General features: G+C 54.6%; 9 protein-coding genes across 9 annotated transcripts; 3 read left to right on the top strand and 6 right to left on the bottom strand.

Moving 5' to 3' along the window:
- Positions 1 to 37: 37 nt before the first annotated feature.
- On the bottom strand, positions 38 to 3,626 carry BDY24DRAFT_417456 (putative heat shock protein; the record flags this gene model as incomplete). The annotated part of the gene is made up of 11 exons (XM_076643714.1): positions 38 to 256; positions 345 to 413; positions 513 to 863; positions 975 to 2,402; positions 2,517 to 2,587; positions 2,692 to 2,819; positions 2,921 to 2,949; positions 3,023 to 3,038; positions 3,161 to 3,180; positions 3,285 to 3,326; positions 3,609 to 3,626. The coding sequence occupies 11 exons, from the start codon at positions 3,624 to 3,626 to the stop codon at positions 38 to 40; spliced, it is 2,391 nt and encodes a 796-aa protein (XP_076494282.1).
- Positions 3,627 to 3,989: 363 nt separating this feature from the next.
- BDY24DRAFT_397774 (protein arginine N-methyltransferase) lies at positions 3,990 to 6,772 on the top strand. The gene is made up of 11 exons (XM_076641603.1): positions 3,990 to 4,303; positions 4,379 to 4,528; positions 4,610 to 4,927; positions 5,033 to 5,110; positions 5,214 to 5,494; positions 5,603 to 5,619; positions 5,689 to 5,846; positions 5,941 to 6,038; positions 6,121 to 6,354; positions 6,423 to 6,492; positions 6,588 to 6,772. Exons 1-11 carry the CDS (start codon positions 4,027 to 4,029, stop codon positions 6,728 to 6,730), a joined length of 1,824 nt encoding a protein of 607 aa, XP_076494281.1. The 5' UTR covers positions 3,990 to 4,026; the 3' UTR covers positions 6,731 to 6,772.
- A 1,056-nt stretch (positions 6,773 to 7,828) lies between these two features.
- On the bottom strand, positions 7,829 to 8,562 carry BDY24DRAFT_397770 (uncharacterized protein). The gene has a single exon (XM_076641602.1). The coding sequence runs from the start codon at positions 8,440 to 8,442 to the stop codon at positions 8,008 to 8,010; it is 435 nt and encodes a 144-aa protein (XP_076494280.1). The 5' UTR covers positions 8,443 to 8,562; the 3' UTR covers positions 7,829 to 8,007.
- A 319-nt stretch (positions 8,563 to 8,881) lies between these two features.
- On the bottom strand, positions 8,882 to 10,206 carry BDY24DRAFT_417453 (carbohydrate deacetylase; the record flags this gene model as incomplete). Its single annotated transcript, XM_076643713.1, has 8 exons — positions 8,882 to 8,943; positions 9,016 to 9,105; positions 9,184 to 9,196; positions 9,278 to 9,432; positions 9,507 to 9,619; positions 9,727 to 9,752; positions 9,838 to 9,920; positions 10,023 to 10,206. The coding sequence occupies 8 exons, from the start codon at positions 10,204 to 10,206 to the stop codon at positions 8,882 to 8,884; spliced, it is 726 nt and encodes a 241-aa protein (XP_076494279.1).
- Positions 10,207 to 10,340: 134 nt separating this feature from the next.
- Positions 10,341 to 11,508, bottom strand: BDY24DRAFT_148110 (uncharacterized protein). Its single transcript, XM_076636115.1, has one exon. It carries the CDS (start codon positions 11,236 to 11,238, stop codon positions 10,474 to 10,476), a length of 765 nt encoding a protein of 254 aa, XP_076494278.1. The 5' UTR covers positions 11,239 to 11,508; the 3' UTR covers positions 10,341 to 10,473.
- COQ6 (putative N,N-dimethylaniline monooxygenase COQ6) lies at positions 11,210 to 13,351 on the top strand. The gene is made up of 5 exons (XM_076641601.1): positions 11,210 to 11,502; positions 11,578 to 11,721; positions 11,811 to 11,869; positions 11,954 to 12,202; positions 12,304 to 13,351. Exons 1-5 carry the CDS (start codon positions 11,283 to 11,285, stop codon positions 13,243 to 13,245), a joined length of 1,614 nt encoding a protein of 537 aa, XP_076494277.1. The 5' UTR covers positions 11,210 to 11,282; the 3' UTR covers positions 13,246 to 13,351.
- Positions 13,352 to 13,689: 338 nt separating this feature from the next.
- On the top strand, positions 13,690 to 16,920 carry CDC1 (putative lipid phosphatase CDC1). Its single transcript, XM_076641600.1, has 11 exons — positions 13,690 to 13,841; positions 13,953 to 13,961; positions 14,128 to 14,184; positions 14,275 to 14,519; positions 14,627 to 14,714; positions 14,794 to 14,939; positions 15,017 to 15,096; positions 15,186 to 15,318; positions 15,398 to 15,454; positions 15,536 to 15,744; positions 15,829 to 16,920. The coding sequence occupies exons 1-11, from the start codon at positions 13,734 to 13,736 to the stop codon at positions 16,698 to 16,700; spliced, it is 2,004 nt and encodes a 667-aa protein (XP_076494276.1). The 5' UTR covers positions 13,690 to 13,733; the 3' UTR covers positions 16,701 to 16,920.
- A 1-nt stretch (position 16,921) lies between these two features.
- BDY24DRAFT_436096 (uncharacterized protein) lies at positions 16,922 to 20,920 on the bottom strand. Its single transcript, XM_076644208.1, has 16 exons — positions 20,766 to 20,920; positions 20,604 to 20,663; positions 20,275 to 20,554; positions 20,042 to 20,207; positions 19,485 to 19,966; positions 19,403 to 19,424; positions 19,265 to 19,337; positions 19,103 to 19,194; positions 18,995 to 19,011; positions 18,675 to 18,930; positions 18,411 to 18,488; positions 18,223 to 18,327; positions 17,964 to 18,150; positions 17,494 to 17,879; positions 17,243 to 17,415; positions 16,922 to 17,135 (listed from the first exon to the last, which is right to left on the bottom strand). Exons 1-16 carry the CDS (start codon positions 20,884 to 20,886, stop codon positions 16,967 to 16,969), a joined length of 2,667 nt encoding a protein of 888 aa, XP_076494275.1. The 5' UTR covers positions 20,887 to 20,920; the 3' UTR covers positions 16,922 to 16,966.
- A 101-nt stretch (positions 20,921 to 21,021) lies between these two features.
- On the bottom strand, positions 21,022 to 22,934 carry YML6 (mitochondrial 54S ribosomal protein uL4m YML6). Its single transcript, XM_076636114.1, has 3 exons — positions 22,314 to 22,934; positions 21,921 to 22,181; positions 21,022 to 21,779 (listed from the first exon to the last, which is right to left on the bottom strand). Exons 1-3 carry the CDS (start codon positions 22,615 to 22,617, stop codon positions 21,067 to 21,069), a joined length of 1,278 nt encoding a protein of 425 aa, XP_076494274.1. The 5' UTR covers positions 22,618 to 22,934; the 3' UTR covers positions 21,022 to 21,066.
- Positions 22,935 to 23,292: the final 358 nt, after the last annotated feature.

The following is a 23,292-nucleotide window of genomic DNA, read 5'->3' as shown; positions in this document are numbered from 1 at the left end:
CGACCTCCAACGAAAAACTTAGCAAAGTCTACTGAATCTAATCGAGCTCGTCGGCGGCATCCATGTCCTCGACGGTGGCGGATCCCTCCTCAGTCTCCTCGACGACGGGCTCCTTCTCCTCCTTCGCAGGGGGAGTGTCGGTCTTGGGGGGAACGACCGCACGGGGCTTGGGCTTGTTGAGAATACCGGAGCAGTGGTAGACGACGTCGTCCCGTCGCTTGAGGATCTCCTCGGAAGTGGTGGCGGGGGCGACGTTCTGAAGATGGAGAAGAAGAAGAGGGCGAGACGCGTCAGTCGACGAAGAAACGGAAGAGGACGAAGGCAGGAAGAGAAAGGGAACGAACCTTAGCTCGCTCAGCCTGCTTGGCCATCTGGTTGTCCAACCACGAGGAAGCAAGGGCAGCCTTCTCGATCTGAGGGACAGAAGAAAGGAGGAGAGGAGGTCAGCGAACGAGAAAGGTCGAAGTCGAAGAGAGACGAGGGTTCGAGCTCGAAAAGGAAGAGATGCGTACAACAGACTCCAAATCCTTCTCGGAGAGGTGAGAGTACTTCTCGTCTCCACTCTGAGCCTTGGTCATGAACTCGTTGGTAGCCTCCCTCAACTGAGAAGCAGCCTTGGGCCTAGCCTCGTCCTCCTTGCACCTCAACGCAACGGGTCCTCCGACGGCCTTGACCTCGTCGAGCTTGGAAACGTAGACCGACTTGATGGCGTCCTCTCCCTCCTCGGTGTAGAGCCAATCCTCGGCGTCCTGAAGCATGGAGAGGAGCTTCTCCTTCTCGGAGGCCTGGACGTAAGGAGCGTATCGTCCCTCGAGCTTGGATCGGGTGTCGTAAACGTACTCCTCGAGGGCGTTCTTTCGGTCCTGTGGAAGAGAAAGGAAGAGGAGAACGCGTCAGTTCGAGTTCGCTCATCGAGACGAGAGAGAGAGGGAGGGAAAGGGAAGGAGGAAAGAGTTGAAGCTCGAAAAACGTACCTCAGTCTCGGTGACGAGCTTGTCGGTAGCCGACATCTGCCCCTCAGCCTCGGTGAACTGGTTGACGATGGACTGGTCGAGGGTAGCGTAACCAGCGACGACGGGGATGTCGGTCTTCTTGACGACCTTCTTGGTCTTCTTGGGCGCAGGAGCCTCTCCCTCGACGGGAGCTCCCTCTCCCTCCATGGGAGCGTCGACGACCTCCTCGACCTTCTCCGACTCCTCGTGGAGGTAGGCTCCCTCGAACGAGAGGATTCCGTGGAGGTTGAGTCTGGCCTTGACCTTGACGGTAGCGGGCTCTCCAGCGGCGGTCTTGGTGACGTTCTTGAAAGTGGCCTTTCCGATCCAAGGGGAGATGTTTCCGGGGAGATCCTCGGGGTTGGTGTACCTGGCCTCGAGGTCGAAGGGTCCTCCTCGGGAGAAGGTGAGGACCTTGGTGGAAGGTACGGTGTTTCCCTTGGGGAAGACGAGGAGCTCGGTTCCCTCCTCCTCGGCGGCGTTGACCTCGTCCTTCTCCCAGAAGATGGTGATGGGGTAGGTGGCGATGTCCTGGACGGCGAAGTCTCGAACCTTGAAGACAGGGGAGAGGACGGCACAGGCGAAGGTGGCTCCTCGAGCGATGGCCTCGTCCGCGTTGAGGGTGACTCCGAGGGTCTTTCCAGGGAAGAGCTCCGAGATTCGCTCCTTGATGGCGGGAACTCGAGACGATCCTCCGACGAGCTCGATCGAGTCGATGTCGGAAGCCTCGAGACCGGCGTCGGCGAGGGCGGCGAGGATGGGAGCCTGAACTCGGGAGAGGACCTCGGCGACGAGACCCTCGAACTCGACTCGAGTGAGCTTGGAGGACGCGTCGACGTCGTTCATGATGGACTCGACGTTGAGAGGAGCCTCGGTGTTGGCGGAGAGGACCTTCTTGAGCTTCTCGCATCCGGCGGAGAGTCGGAAGATGGCCTTGGGGGAGGAGAGGACGTCGATCTTGTACTTGGTCTTGAACTCAGCGGCGAAGTGCTGGACGAGAGCAAAGTCGAGGTCTCGTCCTCCGAAGTTTCGGTCGTACGCCGTCGACTTGATGTTGAGCTGTCCCTTGGAGAAAGCAGCAACGGCTACCGAGTAGTTGGAGTGTCCGATGTCGATGAACACGACGTGCTTGGGGGGTTCAGGAGCGGCAGGGAGATCCGACTTGGTGATTCCGTAACCGAGAGCGACAGCAGTGAGGTCGTTGATGAGTCGAAGAGGGTTGAGTCCGGCGATGGAAGCGGCATCGAGCATGGCTCGCCTCTGGTTGTCCGTGTACCATCCTGGGACGGCGATAACGACGTCCGAGACGGCCTGGGAGAGCTCGACAGCGGTCTGGTCTCGAAGTCGTCCGAGGTACATGGCGACGAGCTGAGTGGCAGAGAAGACGGCGGGCTCTCCGAGGTAGTTGACCTGATTAGAGGGAGGAGAGAACGAGGGATTTGATGAGTTGACGCTCGAGAAGGCAAGAGGAAAGGAGAAGAAGGGGGAGGGAAGGAAGGGAGGATGGGTGGTTGAAAGACGCACCTCGACTCCAACGCTTCCGTTGACATCGACGAGCTTGCAGTTGAGGAACTTGCTCTCGATCTCCTGGACCTCTACACTCGCAGAAGAAGAAGAAGAAGCCGCAAAGATTAGAAGGAATCAGCTCCCGTGCTTGAAACGGAAAGGACTTGTGTCGAGGAGAAACTCGAAAACTCACCAGGGTCGTCGAAGCTCCTTCCGATCAACCTCTTGAGGGATCCGACGGTGTTCTTGAAGTTGGAAGTCTCAGCGGTCTTGGCGGCCTCTCCGATGTATCGCTGTCGAGCGGTGAAGGAGATGAGGGAGCTGGAAGAAGGGGAGGAGAAGGGGTCGAAAGAGATGTGAGCTGGGAATGGCTTCAAACGAGAGCTCAAAGAGACAAGCTCAAAGAAAGAGCTGCAACTCACGGAGTAGCACGGTTGGAAACCTCGTTGGCCTGGTAGTAATGGAAAGAAGAGAGGTTAAGTCTTCTACTATAGAACAAGATGGAGGAAGAAAGGGGAACGAACGATGACATCGATTCCACTGGAGGGCAAGAGAGTAAGGAGAACAAAGGTCAGCTTCGACTCAATGATTCTTCAGCTCTACTGGCTTCTACCGGTCCTTCCTATACACCGCATCACAGCCTTTGTTGATGTAGTACTGACCCTCGTCGAGCGACTCCAATCTAGATGGTGAGAGAGGAAGGGAAGGAAGGGAGGAGAGTCAGCGAGCGAGTCGCCACGTCGACTCTCTCTTTTCGAACGAGTTCATAGAGAGAAGAAGGCTGACCTTGGAGGAAGTGTTTCCGAGATCGATTCCGACAACAGACGCCTGTAGAGACCAGAAACACGAGAGGAAGGAAGGTCACAGAGTGAGCTCGAAAGAATGGGAGGAAGGGTCGGAATCCTCTGCAAACGCACCATTTTTGGAGTAGAAGAAGAAGAAGAAGAAGAAAAAGGGTGGGAAAAAAGGTGTGTGTAGGGAAGGGCTGGTGCTTCTGACGAGAAGAACGAGCGAGAAAGGAAAAGAAGGGTTGAGGGTGGGAAGGAGGGGAAGGAGACGGTTGGGGGGGAAGCTCTCGAAAAAAGGACAAGGAGGGTGACGGGAAGGAACCGAAGACTGTAGAACCATCTAGTAGACAAATTTCGCGCTAAGAGACGTGAGCAATAAAATTTCAAATATCACAGATCAGTCTGATTTCTTGAATTCAGTCTCGAAACTTTCATCAAAATCTGTCGGAAATCGCAAACAGCAGGGAGGTCAAGATTCGCGACGTCCTCCCTCTCTTCGCCGCGTCTTCCTCCTGTCAATCTTGTCCGCTCAGGAAATTCGAGAGATCTTTGGAGATGGGGCCGTTGGTATTCCTCGTCGCCCTGCATGCTTCCCGACAGCTTTCGAATCGGTTCTGCAAGTGCCAACAGAGAGGTTAGACCCTCCCCTTGACGACGCTCTCGAAAATCTCGACGACCTCGACTTTCCTCCTTCCTCCTCTTCTCTTGTCTTCAACTCTCTCCTTCCCTCCTCTTCCGCCATGGCTTTCCGACTCGCTTCGACCTCAGCTTCAACCTCATCCGCTACTCCAGCTATCCCTTCGACCTCCTCTCGAAAATCTGCTTCCTCCTCGTGCGCTTCGAGCGACTCGGAGGACGATCAAGACGAGACCTTCGAGGACTGGCTGTCGGACTCGGCTCCCTCCGTTCCTGCTCGAACTCTCTTCGGAGCCAAGGAGTTCAAGACTGTGGAGGACGCTGCAGCTTGGGACATCAAGGAGAACGGTATTGATTTCGTCAAGGAGGTTGCTCGACTCGGTGAGTGAGCTCGAGGGAGGGAGGGAAGGAAGAAATGAGCTCGAGCTGACCTTTCTTGCCTCCTTTGCTTCCCAGGGCTCGACTTCCACGAGCGAGTTCGTCTCGTCAACTACATCCGAAAGGAGTCTCCTTCAGCTTCGGACGTCCTCAAACTCTCTGGTTCGGAACCTCTGTTCAAGGATGACTCCCTCCTCATCCCCGTTCTTCAGAACGACCCTTTCCTTCGTTCGTTTGCTTCTCTCCTCGTCGCATTTTGTCGTTCGCGACAACCAAACTCATGCTTCTTTTTACATCTATCTCTACTAGAATTCGGAGACGACTCCTGGGACTCCTCGGACGACGAGGAGACCTCTCCTTCAGCTCCCCAAACCACCACCACCGCCTCGTCTCCCGACTCATCAGCCGAGCTCCTGCAAGCTAAGCGTCGGATCCGTCACCTGGAGGAGAAGCTCAAGTCGCTCGATGAGGAGGCTAGGGAAGAGTTGGGTGGTCTCAGGAACCGAGTGAAGGATCTCTCTGGGCTGGGAGGAGGGGTCGCCGAGGGAAAGGTCGAGGTCGTGAAGGAGGAGAAGAAGGTCGTTCGAGACGATGACTCGCACTACTTCGACTCGTATGCGTACAACGGTAAGTCTTGGGAGTAGTTCGATCATCTTGAATGACAGAGAAGAAGAGTGGGAGCTGATCGTTTCTTCCTCTTTCCTCATCGTCGACGCAGACATGTGAGTCGAGCTCGCGTCGCACCTCCGTCTTGTCCTACTCTGGCTGATATTTCTTTGTTTTTTGTTAGTCACGAGATCATGCTGAAGGGTGAGTTTTCGTGTTCGGTCTCTCAAAGGTCCTCGCTTGAGCTTCTCTCGTGCTCACACGCCGTCTCTTCCTTCCTCCTCTCGCCCTTCCTCTTCCTCAACAGACACCACCCGAACCAAGTCCTACGCCCTCTTCATTCTCTCCAACCCTCATCTCTTCAAGGATGCCATCGTTCTCGACGTCGGATGCGGAACTGGGATCCTCTCCCTCCTCGCTGCTCGAGCTGGCGCGAAGCACGTCTACGCTGTCGACGCGTCGGACGTCGCCAAGAAGGCTATCGAGAACATCAAGGTCAACGGACTCGCCGACAAGATCACCGTCGTTCGAGGAAAGGTCGAGGATATCGAGCTGCCCGTCAAGACCGTTGATATCATCATTTCTGAGGTGAGTGTTGATTCGAGCACGAAGGACGCGTCTCTCTTCGCCTCATCGACCTTCACGATCTAAACCGTTTGCTGACGCTTTCTCCGCAACTTATTTGATCTCTTTCAGTGGATGGGATACTTCCTGTGAGTCTAGATCCCAAGCTCGCCACTTCGTCGCGTCTTGCTGACTCGTTGTGCTTCTCTTCGCCTCAGTCTCTACGAGAGCATGCTCGACTCCGTTCTCGTCGCCCGAGATCGGTTCCTTCGGGAGGGAGGAGTCATGGCTCCCAGTCAGACCAAGATCATGCTCAGCGGAGTCGACTGTGCCGACTACATTCAACAGCGAGTCGGTTTCTGGAGCGACGTTTACGGTTCGTCCTTCCCCCCTCTTCTAGCCCGCTTCCGTCGTCTGGCCCTCCCTTCAATGATGAAGCTGACCGTAATCTTACTCTTCGTCGGTCACAGGTTTCGACATGCGAGCCATGGCTGAGGAGATCAACGAGGACTCGCTGGTCGAGGTCCTCGAGGCGTCCGAGGTCGCTACTTCCTACTCTTGCATCAAGGTTCGTCGCATCCGCTTATCGACGTCTCGGTGGGAGCTCTAGATGCTGATCCGATCGTCTTCCGCTCTCTCTGTCTCTCCAGGACATCCTCATCTCGACAGCAACCGTCAAATCCCTTGACTTCACCTCCTCCTTCTCCATCACCGCCACCAAGACCGGAACCATGCACGCCTTCCTCGGCCATTTCGATACCTTCTTCACTCCCGACGGCTCCTCCGTCGCTAAGGATGCTCAGGTCGACCTGACGAGGCACGACGAGTCGCTGAAGGTCGAGGCCAAGGAGGGAGATCACAACGAGGTCTCGTTCACGACCGGAGTGCGTACCTCTGTTCTCTCCTACTCCAAGGAGCTTCGATCGAGCTGACTATTCCTCTTTTCTCACAGCCTGCTGGAGTTCCCACTCACTGGAAGCAGACCCTCTTCTTGCTGAAGGAGCCCATCGCCATCCTCGAGGGTGCGTTCCCCTCCTTCTCTTCTTGTCTTCTTTGTTCTTCCTTCACTTACTGACTTCGTCTCCTTCCTCTTTTTTTTCTTCGACCTCGTATTCAGGTACCGTCATCACCGGAGTCTTCCACTGCCACAAGTCCTCGACCAACTCTCGAGAACTCGATGTCGAGATCCACTACCAGGTCGCCAACCCTGGAGCGGAGAAGGACGGCCAGACTCTTGTTCAGCTTTTCAAGGTCAGATAAGTTATCGGTATAGATGGGCTTGAATGTGTTGTTTGCCCTGTGGCCATCAGAGAGGAGATTCGACGAAGGGGACGTTGTGTTCGAAAAGTACAGAGGAGAGCGTTCGATTTGAGGCACTGCAGTATTAGTGCAGTCCGTTCTAAAAGAAGACAAAGCGAAAGAGGGGGACAGGGGATGGGGCAGCGTTCCGACAGTAGAAGGTATAAAGCAGATGATAAGCACGGAGGAAGCAAAGTAAAGCAAGAAAGCAGAAAACGGGACGCGACGAGGAAGCAGGCAAGCGAGAGAAAGAGCGAGGAGCAGAGCAGAACGAGCAGAACAGAGCAAGTAAAGTGGCGTAATTACTAGCAGTACGAGACATCGATAAACGAGCAACGAGCAGGAACAAAACGACAGAACGGAGCGGAGAACGAGGACGAAACAAAACGCTAGAAAGACAAGGTGCCTGGTGAACGAAAGTGCGAAGCAAAGCAAAGCGAGAGTGCTAGAACGGAAGGGAGAACTAATCAAAAGAGAGAACGAGAATCAAGATGAGCAACGAAGCAAAACGAGGACTAAAACAAAAGAGGGAAGAGCGGATCAAAACTTCGACGCGCTCCTCTTTTCCACCGCCGAGATAACCTCCAGACGAGATCGCTCTCTAGAAGCACCTTTGAGGCACCTGGAATCCAGTAGGATGGGCCTGAGGGGAGTGGGAGGGATGTAGTGGATTTGGGGAGGAGTGGAAGGCTGAAGGGAACGGATGGCGGTGGAACGAGGAGGGGTTGTTTTGGAGCTTTGAAGCGAAGAGAGAAATACGGTCAGCTCTAGGTCTCGAAGGAGGCATGCGAAAAAAAGGCAAACACTCACTCCGAGAACTCATCGACTCTTCGAACAGCCCAGAACTTGACACCGGTCTCGAGATCGAGCAAGAGAATCCGTGACCCTCCGTCCGTGCTCATCAACTTCCTCAGCTTCGACCTTCCTGCCAGAGAATCGCCACGACGAGGAGACCAGCTCGAGGAAGTAGCGGCGTGGGAGGATTCTGGGGATGGGGAGGGAGGAGGACCGGAGGAGATGTTGTAGGAGGAGCGGGAGGAGTACTGAGGAGGGGGGGAGGGAGAAACGGAGGAGGACGATCCAGCTGTTGAGAGGGAAGGATTCTGCTCAATCGTTTGATCAAAGCGTAAAAGAGAAGATAGATCTTCAACGGCGACTCACATGGCGAAGAGGCGCGACTTAGTGAGGGCACAGACCCGTGGAACGAGTGTTGAAAAGCGACGGGACGAGCGATTTCACTAGAAGAGAAGGACGAAGGAAAAAGAGTGAGCTTCGTCCTTGAGAGCGAACGTCGAAAGACCAAAGGTGAACGAACCTGCTAGACATCTTGATGGAGGAGTGGGAGGATGTGGTGGAAGAGGGGAAGGAGAAAGAGCGAACGACGGCGGATGAAAGGGAAAACGAGCGAGGACGAAAGAAGGAGAGAGTCGTAGTTGGAGGAAACAAAGGGAGATGCTGAACGGAAAACTCGGATGACATATCGATTTCAAGCCTTGCGGGTCATCCCGCTGGCGGTCAAAGGGAAGGGGAGGGAGAGGAAGGGAAGGCTGAAACACTGGAAACGGGGAGGTGAACGTCCCGCAGCTTCCCTTTCTCCCTTTCGTCCGCAAAAGTTCTCCGACACACCCTGAAGCCCAGAGAAAGACTAGCCGATAGGAAGTTCGAGATCCCATTCTATGCTTCTCTGTCTCGGAAAAAGCGAAAGGGAGGGAGGGACTAGGGACGAGTCGGCCGTTCGAATCGAGACGACGCGTCGTGGGTGATCGAGCGACTCGATTCTTCCTCCTTCGAGGGAGAGAAGAAAAGGATATCTCAGCTAAGTCTGGGAATGTGAAAGTGTGCATTGAAGAATTAAGCAAAGACAAGAAATGCTCGAGATCGAGGGCAATGGTTGAAGCAAAGGAAAAGCGAACGGCGAGCAAAAACAAAGAAATACAGGGAGGGGAACGAGGAGGAGAATTAAGCAAGTAATAAGTAAGTAGATTATATGAGAAGCAAGCAGCGATTTTCCGAATAAGGTCCATCGCGGTCGCGAAATTAGAAGGAAGGAAGGGAAGAAGACAGGACGAGGAGAAGGAAAGGGAGCGGGAGAGGGAAATGCGCTCGAGGGGTTTAGCAGACCCAGGTATCGTCTCGAGCTTGAGGCTCTCCGATCCATTCGTACGGCCACATGCCTGCCGAAGAAGAAGAGAATGAGCATTCTGCGCCTATGTAAGACGAAGAAGAAGGACGGAAATCGTTCTCACCCTGGTCCCCAAGACACGTATCTACGGCTACGACCTTGTACCCAGCACCTTGGAGCTTGGATAAAGCGTAGGGAAGGACTTCATTGGCGGCTGAGGGGGAAAGGGAGGAAAGGGGGGAGATCAGTCGCGTCGAAGGTCATCGTTGCGGGAACAAACGCGAGAACTCACTGGACTCTTTGGTCTGCAGAACCTCCCCGAAAAAGAAGAAGCGTAAACATCAGTAAACTTTCAAGCGTATCAGGCAAGATGAGATGAAACTCACGGAGTGCTGAAGAATGAGTTGAGGGCTAGGGAACTGAGAAGGGATTTCATCGTAAAGGGCCTTCTGCGACTCGACCGAAGCTCCGTTCGAATCCCCAGGGTCTTGGTTCCAGATGAAAACTTTCTTGTATCCTCGGTTATCAAGAGCGGCGAGGACTGATGGAACAGAACAAGAAGAAAAAGGATGAGTCGCGAGGCTCGGAAAGGAGAAGGGGGAGAATTCGAAGTACCGAGGTCGTTGTAATTTCCGTAAGGGGGCCTGAAGAAGAGAGGTTTGACTCCGAGTATCTTGATGAACGCTTGTTCGACTCGGTAGAGCTCGTCGTGGATTTGATCCCAGGTCCTAGAACGGGGGCGAGAGAAAAGTGAGTCACGGCAGAGATCGAACAACGCCCAGCGGCGAAGCAAAGCTTTCTGTGCATCTTTGACGAAGGAGAAGGGGAAACTCACAGAGTGTTGAAGTCTGGGTGACTCCACTGAGAGAAAGAGAGGAGCGAGAAGAGAAGGTCAGCGAGAGAGAGAAAAGAAGACGCCGTCGTCAAATCCTCCGAGACGACTCACACCGTGGTTTCCAAGGGTGTGACCGCTGTTGTAGAGAGCCTTGATGGAGTCGGCGTGGTCGTAGATACAGCCGTAGTTTGCGCCTGAAGAAGAGCGAAGAAATCAGCAGAGGAGTTGGGAGAGGAAAGCGAAGAAGAGAAAGGGAAAGGGAGACTTGCCGTTGAGAAAGAACGTGCCTTTGGCACCTGCAGCATCTAGCGTTGAAGCAATGTTCTCTTCGTAAAGGTAAGGACCATCGTCGAAGGACAAGGAGGCGTCGCCGCTGACGAGACAGTTCTCGACGACATCAACAGCGCGTTTGTGAAGAGGAGATGGGACGGCGGACGCAAGAGTGAGGAGTGTCGAGAGGGAGAGGAGTTTGACGATCATGATCGTAGCTTGGGCAGGTAGTGGAGAAAGAGCAGGTGTGTTTGATTGAGATGAGATGAGGGGGAAGGGGGAGAGATGGTTGAGGTGATGGTTCGGAATGAAGAAGAGCTGAACGACTCACCCCTCCTCGGCTGCTAGGGCGAATTCAGCCGAACTCCGGTGGGGAGTATGACTCTTGGGAGTGCCGAGATCCAAAGTCTGTCACTTCTCAGCAGCAAAAAGACGTGTGCTGGAAGAACTCTGAAGAGAATTCAAAACACGACGTCCTCAAGACGCGTCACCCAGGTCATTTACGACCGTCGATCTTCTTGGGCCACGCTGTGGTTTTGGCCGAGGTGACAGAAGATCCGGTGCAAGGTCTGTCGTAGAGGCTTGAGTCGGCGCGTACTCAGAGGAACGACGAAGGATTCTACGAGGGGAAGGAGGAAAGGCTGAGTGGTCGCACGAGTCGTGGCTCCGAGGGCTGAAGGTTGAAAGCGCTGCTAAGATCTGGCCGAGAAGTGGGAAGGCTAGTCTAGCAGCGGCTCCATGGAGTTCAGATGCGACGGTTTCTACGCTGAGTCTTCCTACGGCAGAGAACCTGCGAGGAGGACCTGAACAAGATGAGGGAAGGAGAGATAGGTTGAGCTCAAGCGCTGGGCGTTCACTCTTCTCTTCCAAGGACGGGACCAGATCCAGAACCGCTTTTTTTTTTTCCTCCGAGATCAAACGTAAGACCCTCTTGGACGTACCCGGTGACGTTCTGAGAGGGGATCTCCAAGCTGCCGAATCCCAGCGGAGAAGAGGAGAGCAGAGTTGGTGAGCTTCGACTCTCCTTCCTTTTCCCGTCCTCCCTCTCGTCTTCAATCGATTCTTCGACTTCTCGGCTCCGAGTCGATTCTGAGCTTTTCGAGAGTTGTCGCAAGTTTGCTCTGTGTCGGTACTACTTTGAGCTTTGGCCTGAAAAATCAAGATCGAACGAGAAGAAGAGGGGAGAAGATGGCCGTTCGAGGTCAAGAAGGAGAGTCGTTTTCGATTGACCTTCAACACCATCTTCCTTCCCTCTCCTCTCACCTCTCATCCCTTTTTCGTAGACCATGTCGGTCACCCTTCTCGCTAGGAGATCTCTTCGGACTCCGTCTCGACAGATCTTTCGATTCTACGCTGTAGCAGCCTCGCCTTCTCCTTCGCCCATCGGTTCAAGCTCAAGCTCAACCTCCTCCTCCCTTCCCTCCTCTCCCCTCCCTCCCCCGTCCGACTACGATATCGTCATCATCGGAGGAGGAGTCGCTGGTCTCTCTCTCGCAGCTGCTCTCGGTAAGCTCTCCTTTCCAACCTCTATAGATTTCCAGATCGATCCAGGAAGCTAAACTCTCTCGACTGTGCTCTCAGGTTCTCGTCCCACGACGTCTCACCTCAAGACGTGCCTCATCGAAGCTTCCGATCTCTCAAAGATCGAAGCTTGGAAGCCCAAGGATGGAGAGTGGAGCAACAGGATCAGTTCCGTTACGAATGAAAACAGATCTTTCCTAAAGAGTCAGTCCTGGTCTTCCTTCCTCTTCGCCCTCCTTCGATCCGACGCCCTCGAGCTCAAGAAACTGATGAGGGATCGCACGTTTATCCAGCTATGGGAGCGTGGTCCTACGTCAATCAGCATCGATTGGGTCCTATAGAGGAGATGCAGGTACGTCGATACACCTCAGTTGTCGCGATCAAGGCCTCAAGGAAGGGAAGTTGAGCTCGAGCTGACCTTTTCTTTCGTCGCCAGGTCTGGGACTCCCTCACTCCTTCTCGTATAACCTTCACCGCTCCTACTGGAACTGGCATGTCGACCTTGGTGGAGAACCTGAATCTCCAGTACGGAATGCTGAGGATGTTGGCCGAGCAGGGAAAGAACGTCGAGCTCATGGGAGGGACGAGGGTTGAAGGCATCGAGAGGGAGACTGGCGTCGGAGGAGCTGGAGAGTGGCCTGTTGTGAGAGTTACCGGTGGGAAGGGACTTCGAGCCAAGTTGGTCGTGAGTTTTCTTTTCAGACATCTACGTCGAGTCGATCCAAGACGCGAAACGCTGACTTCCCTCCCTCGTTGTCGTCGTCGTCTCGTTCTCATCTTCCTCAGATCGGAGCCGACGGTCTTCGCTCTCCCGTTCGAAAGTTCGCTGGAATCGAATCCCACGGTCACTCCTACAACACCCACACCATCGTCTCGGTCATGACCCACAACCCTTACCCTTCCCCTCCCACTCCTCGAACCCTCACGGCCTTCCAACGTTTCCTCCCCTCCGGTCCTCTCGCCTTCCTGCCCTTAACCAACGACCACGCTTCCCTCGCCTGGCATCTCAACCCTCCCGAACTCTCTCTCGCCGTCAAATCCCTCCCTGAGGAATCCCTCGTCCTCATGATCAACGCCTGCTACCGAATCCCCGAGCACGGAGTCAAGCATCTGCTCGATAGGATCCTCGCCGCTCACAAACTCGATCCTACCAAACCTTTCCCTCACTCGGAAATCCTCTCCACCCTCGCTTTGATCGAAAACTCCTCTGGAACGGTCCAACCTCACTCGCATCTCTCCCTCCTTCAGCCTCCCTCCCCGACTGGGATCCCTCCTCACAACCACGATCTCGTCCCTCCTATGGTCCTCTCCATGCAACCCGGCGCCACAGCCTCTTTCCCTCTCGCTTACTCTCACGCCGAATCCTACGTTTCTCCTCGAGTCGCTCTCGTGGGAGACGCAGCGCACACGATCCATCCTCACTGTGGGATGGGACTCAACATGGGTTTGGGAGACGTGAAGAGTTTGGTGGAGCATCTGGAGAAAGGAGTCAAGGTTGGAGGGGATTTGGGGAGCATGGTGACGTTGAAGGGTTACGAGAGGGAGAGGTGGGTGAAGAACCAGGTCGTGATGACCGCGACGGATGGGCTGGAGAAGATTTTTAGGACGGAGAGTTCGACGTTGAGGTGGGCGAGAGGACTGGGGATGGATGTGCTGCAGGAGTTGGAGGGAGTGAAGGGGTTGATTATGAAACGTGAGTCCGGCGAAGAGATTCAATCTCGCTGTTGAAGGGGAGGAAGAGAGACGCGTACTGATTTCTCGACGCGTTCTTCCTCTCTTTCCTTTTTCCTCGTTTCGTTTCGACAAAACAGAATCCGGAGGCGATGGAGCAGGATCAGGACTCTCAGCTCCTAGCTTGCCTACGCTCGCTCAGGTTGTTTCAGCAGCCAACGGATTGAAGAACGTCGCTGGAGGGCTGGGAGATCTCGTAGGACGAGGAATCAAGGGTGCCGTCGATGGAGTTCTCTCGAACCGGCGTTGATCTATCTATGGGCTTCTCGTCTCTCCATTTCTTCCTCGCGTCCGGATAAACCTTCTCGTCGCAAGCTTTCCATGCAGAGCAACGAAACATACGCTTTTTTGCTTGCCATGTTTTCCTGTTCGCTTCCGATTTGAAAAGGGAGGCAGGAGAAGCTGGAGAGAGGTCGAGGCGCCGCTCCCTCCCAAACTTGAACCTCCTCCTTCTCCTTCTCTTCTCCTTTTTCGCTCTTTCGAGGATGTCAGGCAACGGGTCCCTATCTCGACGGAGACGTCATCAACCTCTCATCAAGAGCGCTGCCTTCTCGTTTCGATTTGGATGGCTCGTGCTCGTCGTTTGGAACGAGGCACGTCTCCTTCCTTCCTTCCTCAGTCCAACCCTCCCCGCTCCCTTCTGCTTGACAAGATGAGCTTGAAGGACGATGCTAACCGTTCTCTCTTCTTTTGCGTATGTATAGGTTGGACAGGTGAGCTTCTTTTTGAGCTCTTTGGAAGGAGGAGAAGGGAAGGAAGCAGAGCTGTGATGAGCTAGAGCGTCGAGCTCTCGCTGGCCATCCCTCCTTCCCTCCCTCTCGGTTTCGTCCTTCAAGCTCCATCTGACTCCGTCTCTCTATACTTCACTCCTCTCTTCAGTTCTACTGGAGCGTCTCTTCGTGTCGGTGGTCGAAACTAGAGAAACGACTGCCTAAAGTAAGCTCTCCCTCCTCCAAACTGTCTCTCCCTCCTTCCTTCAACCTTGTTCCTCCTCCTCATCCGTACCACCTCCCTTCCTTCTTCCAGATCTCCCCTACTCCTTCCAATCGACGTCCTCGCGCTACTCGAATCCTCCTCATCTCTGATCCTCAACTCATCGACTTTGAATCTCCTTCGTTCCGTCGGAAACCGTGGAAGACCGCCATCACCGAGTTCGTCGTCGATACCTACCTCAAGAAGAGCTGGTCAGTAGCGAAACAGTTCAAGCCAGACGCGGTCTTCTTTCTCGGGGATCAGCTGGATTCAGGGAGAGCTACACTGTCGGATGCAGAGTGAGTCTCGGTTTTGCCTAGAGCTCGAGAGAGACCACCAGGAGAGCTGAACACTTCCGTCCCTTCCTTCATCGCTTCCCTTTTCCTCTCTCGCCTTTGCGTAACAGGTTCAAAACCTACGTCGCTCGCTTCAAACACATCTTCTCTACCCCTCACGATCTACGAGTCTTCTACATTCCTGGGAACCGAGACGTCGTACGTCTCAGCTCTCTCTCTCTTCCTTCCTTCGAAACGAGCTCGCTCAACCTCCCCTTCCTTCCTTCTTCATTCTCAGGGCCTCGGAACCTCCCGGTCCTTCTCTCCTCACGCTCGAGATCGGTATCAGCAGTACTTTGGAGCCGTCAACCAGGAAGTCACCTTGGGGAACCATACCTTCGTAATGCTCGACGCTCCTGGGCTGATCGAGGAGGACTACCGGAGGTGAGCGAAAGACGGAACTTCGAGCTTGCTGAGAGACGCTGACGCTGGGATTTGGGGTTTGGATTTGACGCTCGTAGATACGCTTCTGAGGTTCGGTTCGGAGAGTGGGACGGTCAGGATGGAGGGAGTATCGATTTCTTGCAGAGGTTGGGGAACAGTGAGTCCAGCTCTTTCGATCGAAGGAACGAACCTTCGAGGAGGGAGGAAGGAGCGGGAGCTGACAAGGTCTCTTTGTGACTCTCGCAGCTGTGGCGAAGTACCCTCGGATTCTACTCTCGCATGTGCCGTTGACGAGGAGGGAGAGAGTCGAGTGTGGACCGAATCGAGAGGGAGGAGGGTTCATCTCGAACGGAGCTGGGTTGGGTTATCAAAAGCTGCTGTGAGTTTCGTCTCTTTAATCTTCTTCTGGTACGCTTTGATGTAGCTGACTGAGTATTATTATCTTTGGATGGTTGTAGAGGAGCTGAGACGTCGTCGTTCTTGATGGAGAAAGTGAAACCGACATTGATCTTCAGGTGAGCTGCGACGAAACTCGACGCGTCTTCCTTTCGACGAGAGCTGATTCTCGTTTCCATTTTGGGTTTGGTCTTTCTCAGTGGAGACGATCACGACCATTGCGACTACACTCATCCCAACTCGATTCGAGAGGTCACCGTCAAGACGTTCTCGATGGCCATGGGCATCTCGACTCCCGGCTTCCAAATCCTCTCCCTCGTCCCTCCGAACCCTCTCGATCCTACTGCTCCTTCTCACGCCGACATGGCTTGCAACCTGCCAAACCAACTCGGAATCTACTTCAACATCTGTGAGTCGAGCTAGACCTTCGACTTCTTCTCGACGCGTCGACGATTCGCTGATCTCGTCCCTTGCCTTCCCTCCCGTTCACCAGACCTCCCCTTCACCCTCATCACCCTCCTCGTCCTCTTCTTCCTCAACGCCAAAAAATCCTACCGTCGTCGTCGTCCCAACCCTCTCAGCATCCTCACCGCTCCCTCCTCAGGCGCCAACTCCCCCATGCGCCACTCCTCCACGCCTCTCGTCGGAACCAACCCTCTCAAATCCCCTCGTCTAGGATCCAACGCCAACCTAGGAATGACTCCCTTCGCCTCCCCTAATCCCACCCGTCGACCTTCAAGGTCCATGCCTCCCTCCCCTACAGCTTCCCCTCGTCTGGGCTACCACCCTTCTTCCAACGAACCTCAACTTCACGAGGAACCCTCCTCGTTCTCCGTCGACGCTGGACCTTCCGTTTCGGGGATTTCGAATCCTACGAGACCGAGCTCGTTCTACCTCGCTGGGTTCCATGCTGCTGCTTCTCAGGTCGACGTGGAGTACGACGAGCATCCTCACTCGAGAGCTCAATCGCCTTCGACCATCGAGGAAGGAGGAGCCTCAGCGTCGGCGTCCTACTTCCTTCCTCTCCCTCGAACAGCTTCAGGAATCGGACTCGGCCTCCTCTCCCCCGTGACACCAGGCGGCTCGGGCTCAACTTCTTCGCGTCCAGGACAGGTCCGCAAAGTCTCTCGCGTCCTCGAGAAGGAGAACAATTTGCTTCCCTCAACGACGCGTGCTTCGAGAGGCGAGACGATCGGGATCAAGGAGGTCCTGGTGGATCTGCGACAGGCGATTGGAGTGCCGAGGAAGGTGTGGGGTCTGGTAGGCGGGGAGGAGAGTCTGGTGGCGAGGTGGGTGAAGGATGTGTTGGGCGTGTTTTGGCCCGCTTGGATCGCGTATGTGGTGCTGAACGCTTGCTATCGGTAGGGTGCTCGCTCGTTCGTTCTTGGACTTTTTTTCGTTTGCTTTCTCTTCCCTATTTGGCCCGTTTTCACTACCATAGATATCCTCTGTCGCTCTCTGTTTCGTTTCGTCCGTCGTCCGCTTTGTTTAGGGACGTTCGTCGTTTGTTTATCCTCCTTCGTTTAATCTGCCTCCTTTCTTAATGGATCCGATTCTCGAGTGAGAGAGGCATAGATCGTGAGACGTCGTGTATGGAAGAGAGGACGGAAGAAAGTGGAAAAAAGGGAGAGCTATGTAAACGAGGAAGGAAAGAGACGAAGCGGGAGCGAGGGAAGGAGAGCGGGAAGGAGGGAAGAGAAAGAGAGAGACGGAGAAAAGCTAAGCAAAGATGGCTTTGAATCGAACGTTGAAGGTTTGTTCGGCGTGTCGGAGAGCGAGGTAGAGGGTCCAGTCGCGATCCTGGACGGGGAGAAGAGAAGAGGGGGGGGAGGGTCGTCAGGACGCGTCGAGTTTGGGACACGTTGAGCTCCCTCGATCAACACCCAAACAGGAGAGGATAAACTCACGCCAATCCCAGGAGGTCGAGTCCACTCTTGTGCCTCCTCGTCGTCTCCTTCTTCCTCCGCATCAGGATCGACACAACAATCTCGTCGTCGACGCCTTGCGACGCAGCCGCCGAAGCCTCGATGAGAAGGGTTTGGAGAGAGGAGCAGACGACGGCGAGGGTAAGAGAGAACTCCTGCAAAGTCCAAGAAGAGAACAATGTGGGTCAGCTTCGTTTTTGGGATTGGCATCGACGAGGAGGACGAAAACTCACTTGAAGAACGAACCAAACGTCTCCTCGTCGAATCCCGTTCCCTTTGACGAGAGCCTCCAACTGCCCATGCTTCAGGAAGTCCACAAGGTACGAGTTGAGATCGAACTCTTCGTTCGTGAGATCGACGAGAGAAGGAACGGCGTGTTGATTGAGGTGAATCCCTTCTCGACTGGTCGTCGAAAGCTCGGGGATCGAGACGAAGGCATCCCCATGTCCGGAAAGCGCAACGAACGAGGATCGAGTCTCGTAGGGAATGGACGTAGAAGCAAGGTTGGTTTGGATGAAGGGAATTGAAGGCTCGTCCGAATCCTGCGAAGGTCCGACGACGAGGTTGGAGAGAGGGAGACGGTTGTCCTCTCCGAGATGCGACGAGTACTGCTGAACGTCTGTTGAGGTCGAGGAGTTCATTCCGGTCAGGCTTTCTTCGAAAAGGGAGAAGGGGAGGAGAAGCAGAGCATTGGAGGACGTACAGTTGGAAGCGTACGCCGTGAAGGTGTCCACGATCTGCCTCTGATGCCTCTTGAGAACTCGCAGAACATCATTATGAAGAGGATCCAGAACGATCTGCGACGGAGTGGACTTGACGAGTGTGAGCATGCTAGCACTGCTCTGAGGTCGTCGTCGGATTCGTCCAAAGAGATGAGAGAGGACCGAGACCTGAAGATGAAGGGGAGAGTCGACGAAGTCAGTTTGATCTCTCGAGCGAGGAAGGGAAAGCTTCGGATGCACCAACGAGATCGCCGTATCGGTAGGATGAGTGTAGAACGAAGCAGCCATGTCGTGAAGAGCTCCCGACTGGAGGAGAGAGATGAGAGCAAAGTTGGAGGGCTCCGTCTGTGAAAGAGAGGGAAAGGACGACGCGTCAGAAGGAGCACTCCTTCCACTCTCGACTTGGTGGGACAGAGAAGACGACCTACGTGGTAGAGGTGACTGGCGATGGGGAAGAGGTTGAGCGGTCGACCTTCGGCGTCGATGAGGTTTGCTCGTCTCAGATACTGGGGGACAAAAAAAGAGAAGGAAGTCAGTTGGAGCAAGGAACGCGGCCGGAAGTACGAAGGTTACCTCGATCGAAGCTCGAGTGAAATGAAGGACCTCGTTCTTGCTAGCCTGAGCACTGTTTCAAAGGATACAAAGGATTCGTCAGAAATGATTAGAAGCTTGAGTTTCGAGCCTGAACTCACGTCACGGAGAGACGAGGAAGCTGGAAGAGCGACTGAACCTCCTTCGTCGCAGCGGGAGCGTTCTCCGAGCCAGTCAAGACGTTGAGCAGTCGAAGGACTTCGGTTTAGAGTGAAGGAAGCAAAGTCAGTATCGGTACACTCGAGAAGAAGGACAAGCCTATGCTCGCCGAGAGAAGAGGTGAGAGGGAAGGTTCCTCCAAGTCGTGGGACGAGCGAGAGAAGGATAGCTTGAACTCGTTCGAAAGGGATTCCGTAGCTGAGAAACAAACCGTCAGTTCAGTGAGAAGAAGATTGAAGGCGGTTGAGGGTGACGGGCTCACAAAAGAACGTTTCCAAGCTGTTCGATCGAGGAGAAGAGAAGGAAGAGGAATCATAAGTCGCGTCAGTGGTGGGCATCGAAAAGAAGAAGAGGACGAAAGAGGAATGACCAGGTCGAAGCCACGCCTTCCAGCTCTTCCTGCACATTGTCTCGATACAAGAGCTGTGAGGAAGACCGAATCTCCAGCGAATACGACGGTTTCTAAACGCAAGGAGGGCAAGGGCGGTCAGTCTCGGGCGAGGCGGAGAAGTGAACGTCTAGACGGACTCACTCGCAGGCATGTTGATTCCCATAGAGAGGGTTCCAGTTGCAACGATGACTCTCAAGAAGCCGAGTCGGAAAAGCTGGGGAGGAAGGAGGAAGAAGTCAGTCCAAATCAAGATGCACGAAAGAAGAAAGAGGAACGCACTCCTTCGACTAGAGCTCGATACCTGCGACGGTAGAACGATGTCAGCGACCCAAAGTGAGTTAAGATATGAAGAAGAACTCACCTCCTATTCGTACCAGCGTGATGCACGGAGACTCCTCGTCGAAGTGCGTCCAAGAGCCAACGCGACGATTTAGGGATCACCCAGATGAGGTCGTCGAAGTCCTCCAGCATCTGCTGCTTGGAGTAGGATGTCTTGATTCCGGCAAAAGTGAACATCGGTGAAGGGTCCTCGACATCGAACGAGGCAGCTGCTGACTCGTCTCCTCCCCCGGTTCTGAGGTCTCCCTTGTCGTCCTCGTCGACCTTCTTCCTCTTGCTCCTGAGTTCGTCCTCCTTCTGTCGAGCCTTTGATTCCTTCAGCCAAGCCTCATGCTCTCGAACCTTCGCAGCCCAGACTGGCGATGTCCTCCTCCATTCCGTCTCGGCAGAGGTGAGGTCGATATGGATCCGGTGAGCGAGTTCCTCGCAGGCGTTTCGGTCGAAGTTGAATAGGATGGCAGGGAGCTGACCGGCTGCTTCGAGGTCGGAGAGCATGGGAGTGATCTGAAGAGACGGGAAGTACAACAGGGTAAGACGGTATCGTCGAGCTAGCACCAAGAGAGGGAGGAGAAAGCTCACCATTGAGAAGAAGGCGTCGCGTCCAGTCTCGAAGACTTCCTCGACGGGTCTCGTTCGGTTCTTTACAGGGTCGGCGAACGAGTTGACGACGGTCCTGAAAGGCGAGTCGATCTCCTCGGACCCTCTCATGAGTCTCGAGAGTTCCATCTTGAGAGCCATCTCGTATCTGAAGAGGGAAAAGACGAAACGATGAGCTTCGAGAATCGGAAGACGTGTTCGAGACGTGGACTGACCTGAAGACGTCCACCTGAGCGATCACTTGAGTTGAAGAGAAGAACTTCGACGGCTCCAGATCCTGCGAGAGAGAAGGATCGGCCTTCTTCAGCTCTGACCAGAGCGAGAGGTCTTCAGGAAGTCGAGGGAGACCGACGGCGAGACTTGCGATGGGATGGAGGAAGACGAGCGATTCCTCGGAGGTACGAGGGACCTTGCTGAGAGCTTTGAAGGGTTTGATGGGAAGAGAAGGAGCGTAGATGGACTTCCTGAGGGCGTTGTAGCGCGACGGAGTAGGAGCTGAAGTCGAGGGGAGGCGAAGCGAGCTGAGCTGACGAGACGAACGAACCTCCTTCTTTTCCTAGAGCGAACAGTGGGTCGTCGAGGATGGTTTCGAGGAGAGAGTCGCCTGCGCGACAAAGGCGTATAGAGAGGTCAGCTCGAGCAAGACAAGGGCTCTAAGGGATGGGGGGGAGAAGGAGCAGATGGAGGAAGGGATGGCGAAGCTCACCATCGAGAATCCAAAGTTCGGATCCACACCAATCGCCTACGATGTCGAGATATCGAGAGCCTTGTTGAGTGTACCAGCTCGTATCGATGTGAAGAAGAGTATCCTTGACTTTGGAAGCCATCGTGGCGGGTTGGGGGGAGGAGGAGAAAGCGAAGGGAACGAAGTTGAGTGTTGCTCGAAGTGAGCCCGTTTTTCGTCCTCTGCTGCCGCGCACTCATGCTATGTCTACTTGAATGTGAAGTTCAGGATCAAGAAACCGTTCAGTCGTAAAAAAACGTTCATCTTCTGCTCGAAAACAAATCTACTTCCTCCCCTTGGGGTTCTCCTTCAACTCATCCACCAGCTTCCTCGACGACTCCTCAATCTCCTCCTTCTCCTCCCGCGTGAGCTCAACCTCCTCCTCCTCCCACTCTCCCTCCCACTCCTCCTCTGCCTCCTCCTCTACCAACGTCTCCTCCACCTCAGCCCCAACCCTTTCCGACTTCGTCGCATCCCGAGCCTCCAGCGCATCCGTCAAAGCCTTCTCCCTCCACAGTTCGTACCCCCCAGGTCCTCCATCCCCAGCCATAGCCTCCTCCTCCAACCTCTTCAACATCTCCTTACTCTCATCCACCTCCCCTTCCTTCGGGAAATCGCTCAACCCGAGCGATCGTCGTCGCATGACCATGGCGTTTCCAGAGTAGAGGTCCATCTTCTCGATGACCTGGTAGTTTCGAGTCGTCGAGATCAACCATTCCAGGGAGAGCTTGTCGCATACGACGTCGTGAGCTTTGAGGATGTCGAACGTTCCGACCGAGGAGATGGCTTCCAGTCGGAGGTCGGCGACGAATCTGGGTCGTTTCCTCGACCTGTCGAGGTCTTTGGAGAAGGGAGCGGTTTCGTAGACTCGAAGAGCCTGGGGTTCGTTGGAGATTCGGATGGCTTCGTCCTTGATGGCTTGGAAGGTGTCGAGGAGGTAGGTAGGAGGAGGAGTGAAGGGAGAGTGGAGGAAGAGAGGTTTCTTGAGACCGAGGGCTGGGAGCGAAGGAACGCGACGAACGAAGGAAGAGAGTCAGCGAGGAGTCTTCGATGTTCAAAACCTTTCGACGTTGAAGCGACGTCATGGACCTGCGAGCGTGTTGAGCTCGAGGAGATGAGAGGAGCACGGATACTCACTTTGAATCTGCTGCTTGAGATGGTCGGGTTGCGACGCTCCGAGAACGACCTTGTCGACACTGTTGGGTCCGAAGGCGTGGGTTCGAGGGATGACGACCTCCCAGTCCTCCATGAAGAATCCATCCTCTCCGACAACCCAGAGCTTTCCCTCTCGGAGCTTCTGAGAAAGAGCGAGCTTGAGTCCGAGTTGACGAACTTTCCGAGGGAGCTGGGTCGACCAGTCTCGCTTCCTTGGTCCGAACGTAGCTCCTCCCCCGACACCTGAGGGACATCAGCGCCGAAAAGAATGTAGAGGACGTCAATTTCCAGCAGTCGAGACGCGTTGGCCTTCAGAGCTGAACAGCTCGCGGCGCATGCGAGGGAGAGGAAGGCGAAGGAGGAAGAACGACTCACGAATACCACTCCCTGAATCTCCCACCCTAGCCTTACCGGTACCCTTCTGCCTATGCAGCTTCTTTCCACTTCCCTTGACCTCTGCCCTACCAAGAACGTGTTTACTTCCCTGTTTGAGGAGGGACTGGTGATGAACGACGCATTGATGGAGGATGTCCCGTCTCAGAGGCAGGCCGAAGATGTCTCGAGGGAGAGGGAGCACTTGTTCGGAAGCGACTTCGGGGGCGAGCATGGGGTTGATGGAGGTGAGAGGGACGTAGATGGGGAAGAGAGGTGTGAAGGGAGGTTCGGGGAGGAAGGCCATCGGCGAGATTGGGTTGCCTGGAGGAACGAGGGAAGGGAGGAGGGGAGGAGAAGGACCGGTCGTCAGTATAAAGAGCGAAACCCAAGGGCAGAGAAACTGAGAAACGCCGTCGATGAGGATTCTAAAGGTTCATTCGAACGAGGCTCGAGGTTCCAAAGGATGCGAGGGAGCTGCAGCAACAATACTGAGCTTGAGAAGGAAGGGAAGAAAGGAACGAGAGAGCTCAAAAAGTCGACCTTCCCTTCTCCCTCTTCCCTCCCTCGTCCTCACTGCGAACAGCCCCAAACCCAAGGTGGACGACTCCCAGTATTGAAAAGGCTACTCACGGACTTTGCCATCTACGATGATGTCTCTCCTCGGTTGAGCGGCGACGGTGTAGAAGTGATTCCTGACCAGTCGAGGTCCTTTTGAGCTCGAAGCGACCGACGAAGCTGGAGAGTGAGACGAGGACGAAACCCGAGATCGTATCGAGCTGAGAATCCCTGTAGATCGGAAAGCCATGACCTAGAGAGGGTGGTAGGTGGGGGTGAGAAGGGAAAGAGAAGGAGGAGAGGAGGAAGGGAGGGCTGTCGACGTTGGGCGGATCGAACGGAGGGTTCGAAAACGCAAAGACGTCGAGCTTTCATTCAACCGCTTCCATGGTGAAAAGTCAAATCTTCATCGCTCTCGATTCTC

Source organism: Mrakia frigida, assembly GCF_051309035.1.
Source record: "Mrakia frigida strain ATCC 22029 unplaced genomic scaffold BDY24scaffold_28, whole genome shotgun sequence".
NCBI classification, from domain to species: Eukaryota; Fungi; Basidiomycota; class Tremellomycetes; order Cystofilobasidiales; family Mrakiaceae; genus Mrakia; species Mrakia frigida.
Note: the sequence above shows the minus strand (reverse complement) of the source record. Positions and strands in the feature narration are given on the sequence as shown.

Coding starts and splice junctions, on each gene's coding strand:
- BDY24DRAFT_397774 (XM_076641603.1), top strand. CDS start 4,027: ATGGCTTTCCGACTCGCTTCGACCTCAGCTTCAACCTCATCCGCTACT. Junction 5,847..5,940: donor TTTCTGGAGCGACGTTTACG/GTTCGTCCTTCC, acceptor CGTCGGTCACAG/GTTTCGACATGCGAGCCATG. Junction 6,039..6,120: donor CTTCCTACTCTTGCATCAAG/GTTCGTCGCATC, acceptor CTGTCTCTCCAG/GACATCCTCATCTCGACAGC.
- BDY24DRAFT_397770 (XM_076641602.1), bottom strand. CDS start 8,442: ATGGGATCTCGAACTTCCTATCGGCTAGTCTTTCTCTGGGCTTCAGGG.
- BDY24DRAFT_148110 (XM_076636115.1), bottom strand. CDS start 11,238: ATGGTGTTGAAGGTCAATCGAAAACGACTCTCCTTCTTGACCTCGAAC.
- COQ6 (XM_076641601.1), top strand. CDS start 11,283: ATGTCGGTCACCCTTCTCGCTAGGAGATCTCTTCGGACTCCGTCTCGA. Junction 11,722..11,810: donor AAACAGATCTTTCCTAAAGA/GTCAGTCCTGGT, acceptor ACGTTTATCCAG/CTATGGGAGCGTGGTCCTAC. Junction 12,203..12,303: donor GACTTCGAGCCAAGTTGGTC/GTGAGTTTTCTT, acceptor CATCTTCCTCAG/ATCGGAGCCGACGGTCTTCG.
- CDC1 (XM_076641600.1), top strand. CDS start 13,734: ATGTCAGGCAACGGGTCCCTATCTCGACGGAGACGTCATCAACCTCTC. Junction 15,097..15,185: donor CTTGCAGAGGTTGGGGAACA/GTGAGTCCAGCT, acceptor TGACTCTCGCAG/CTGTGGCGAAGTACCCTCGG. Junction 15,455..15,535: donor AAACCGACATTGATCTTCAG/GTGAGCTGCGAC, acceptor GGTCTTTCTCAG/TGGAGACGATCACGACCATT.
- BDY24DRAFT_436096 (XM_076644208.1), bottom strand. CDS start 20,886: ATGGCTTCCAAAGTCAAGGATACTCTTCTTCACATCGATACGAGCTGG. Junction 20,208..20,274: donor GCTCAGGTGGACGTCTTCAG/GTCAGTCCACGT, acceptor TTCCCTCTTCAG/ATACGAGATGGCTCTCAAGA. Junction 17,880..17,963: donor CACGGCGTACGCTTCCAACT/GTACGTCCTCCA, acceptor CGACCTCAACAG/ACGTTCAGCAGTACTCGTCG.
- YML6 (XM_076636114.1), bottom strand. CDS start 22,617: ATGGCCTTCCTCCCCGAACCTCCCTTCACACCTCTCTTCCCCATCTAC. Junction 22,182..22,313: donor AGATTCAGGGAGTGGTATTC/GTGAGTCGTTCT, acceptor GATGTCCCTCAG/GTGTCGGGGGAGGAGCTACG. Junction 21,780..21,920: donor TCTCAAGCAGCAGATTCAAA/GTGAGTATCCGT, acceptor CTTCGCTCCCAG/CCCTCGGTCTCAAGAAACCT.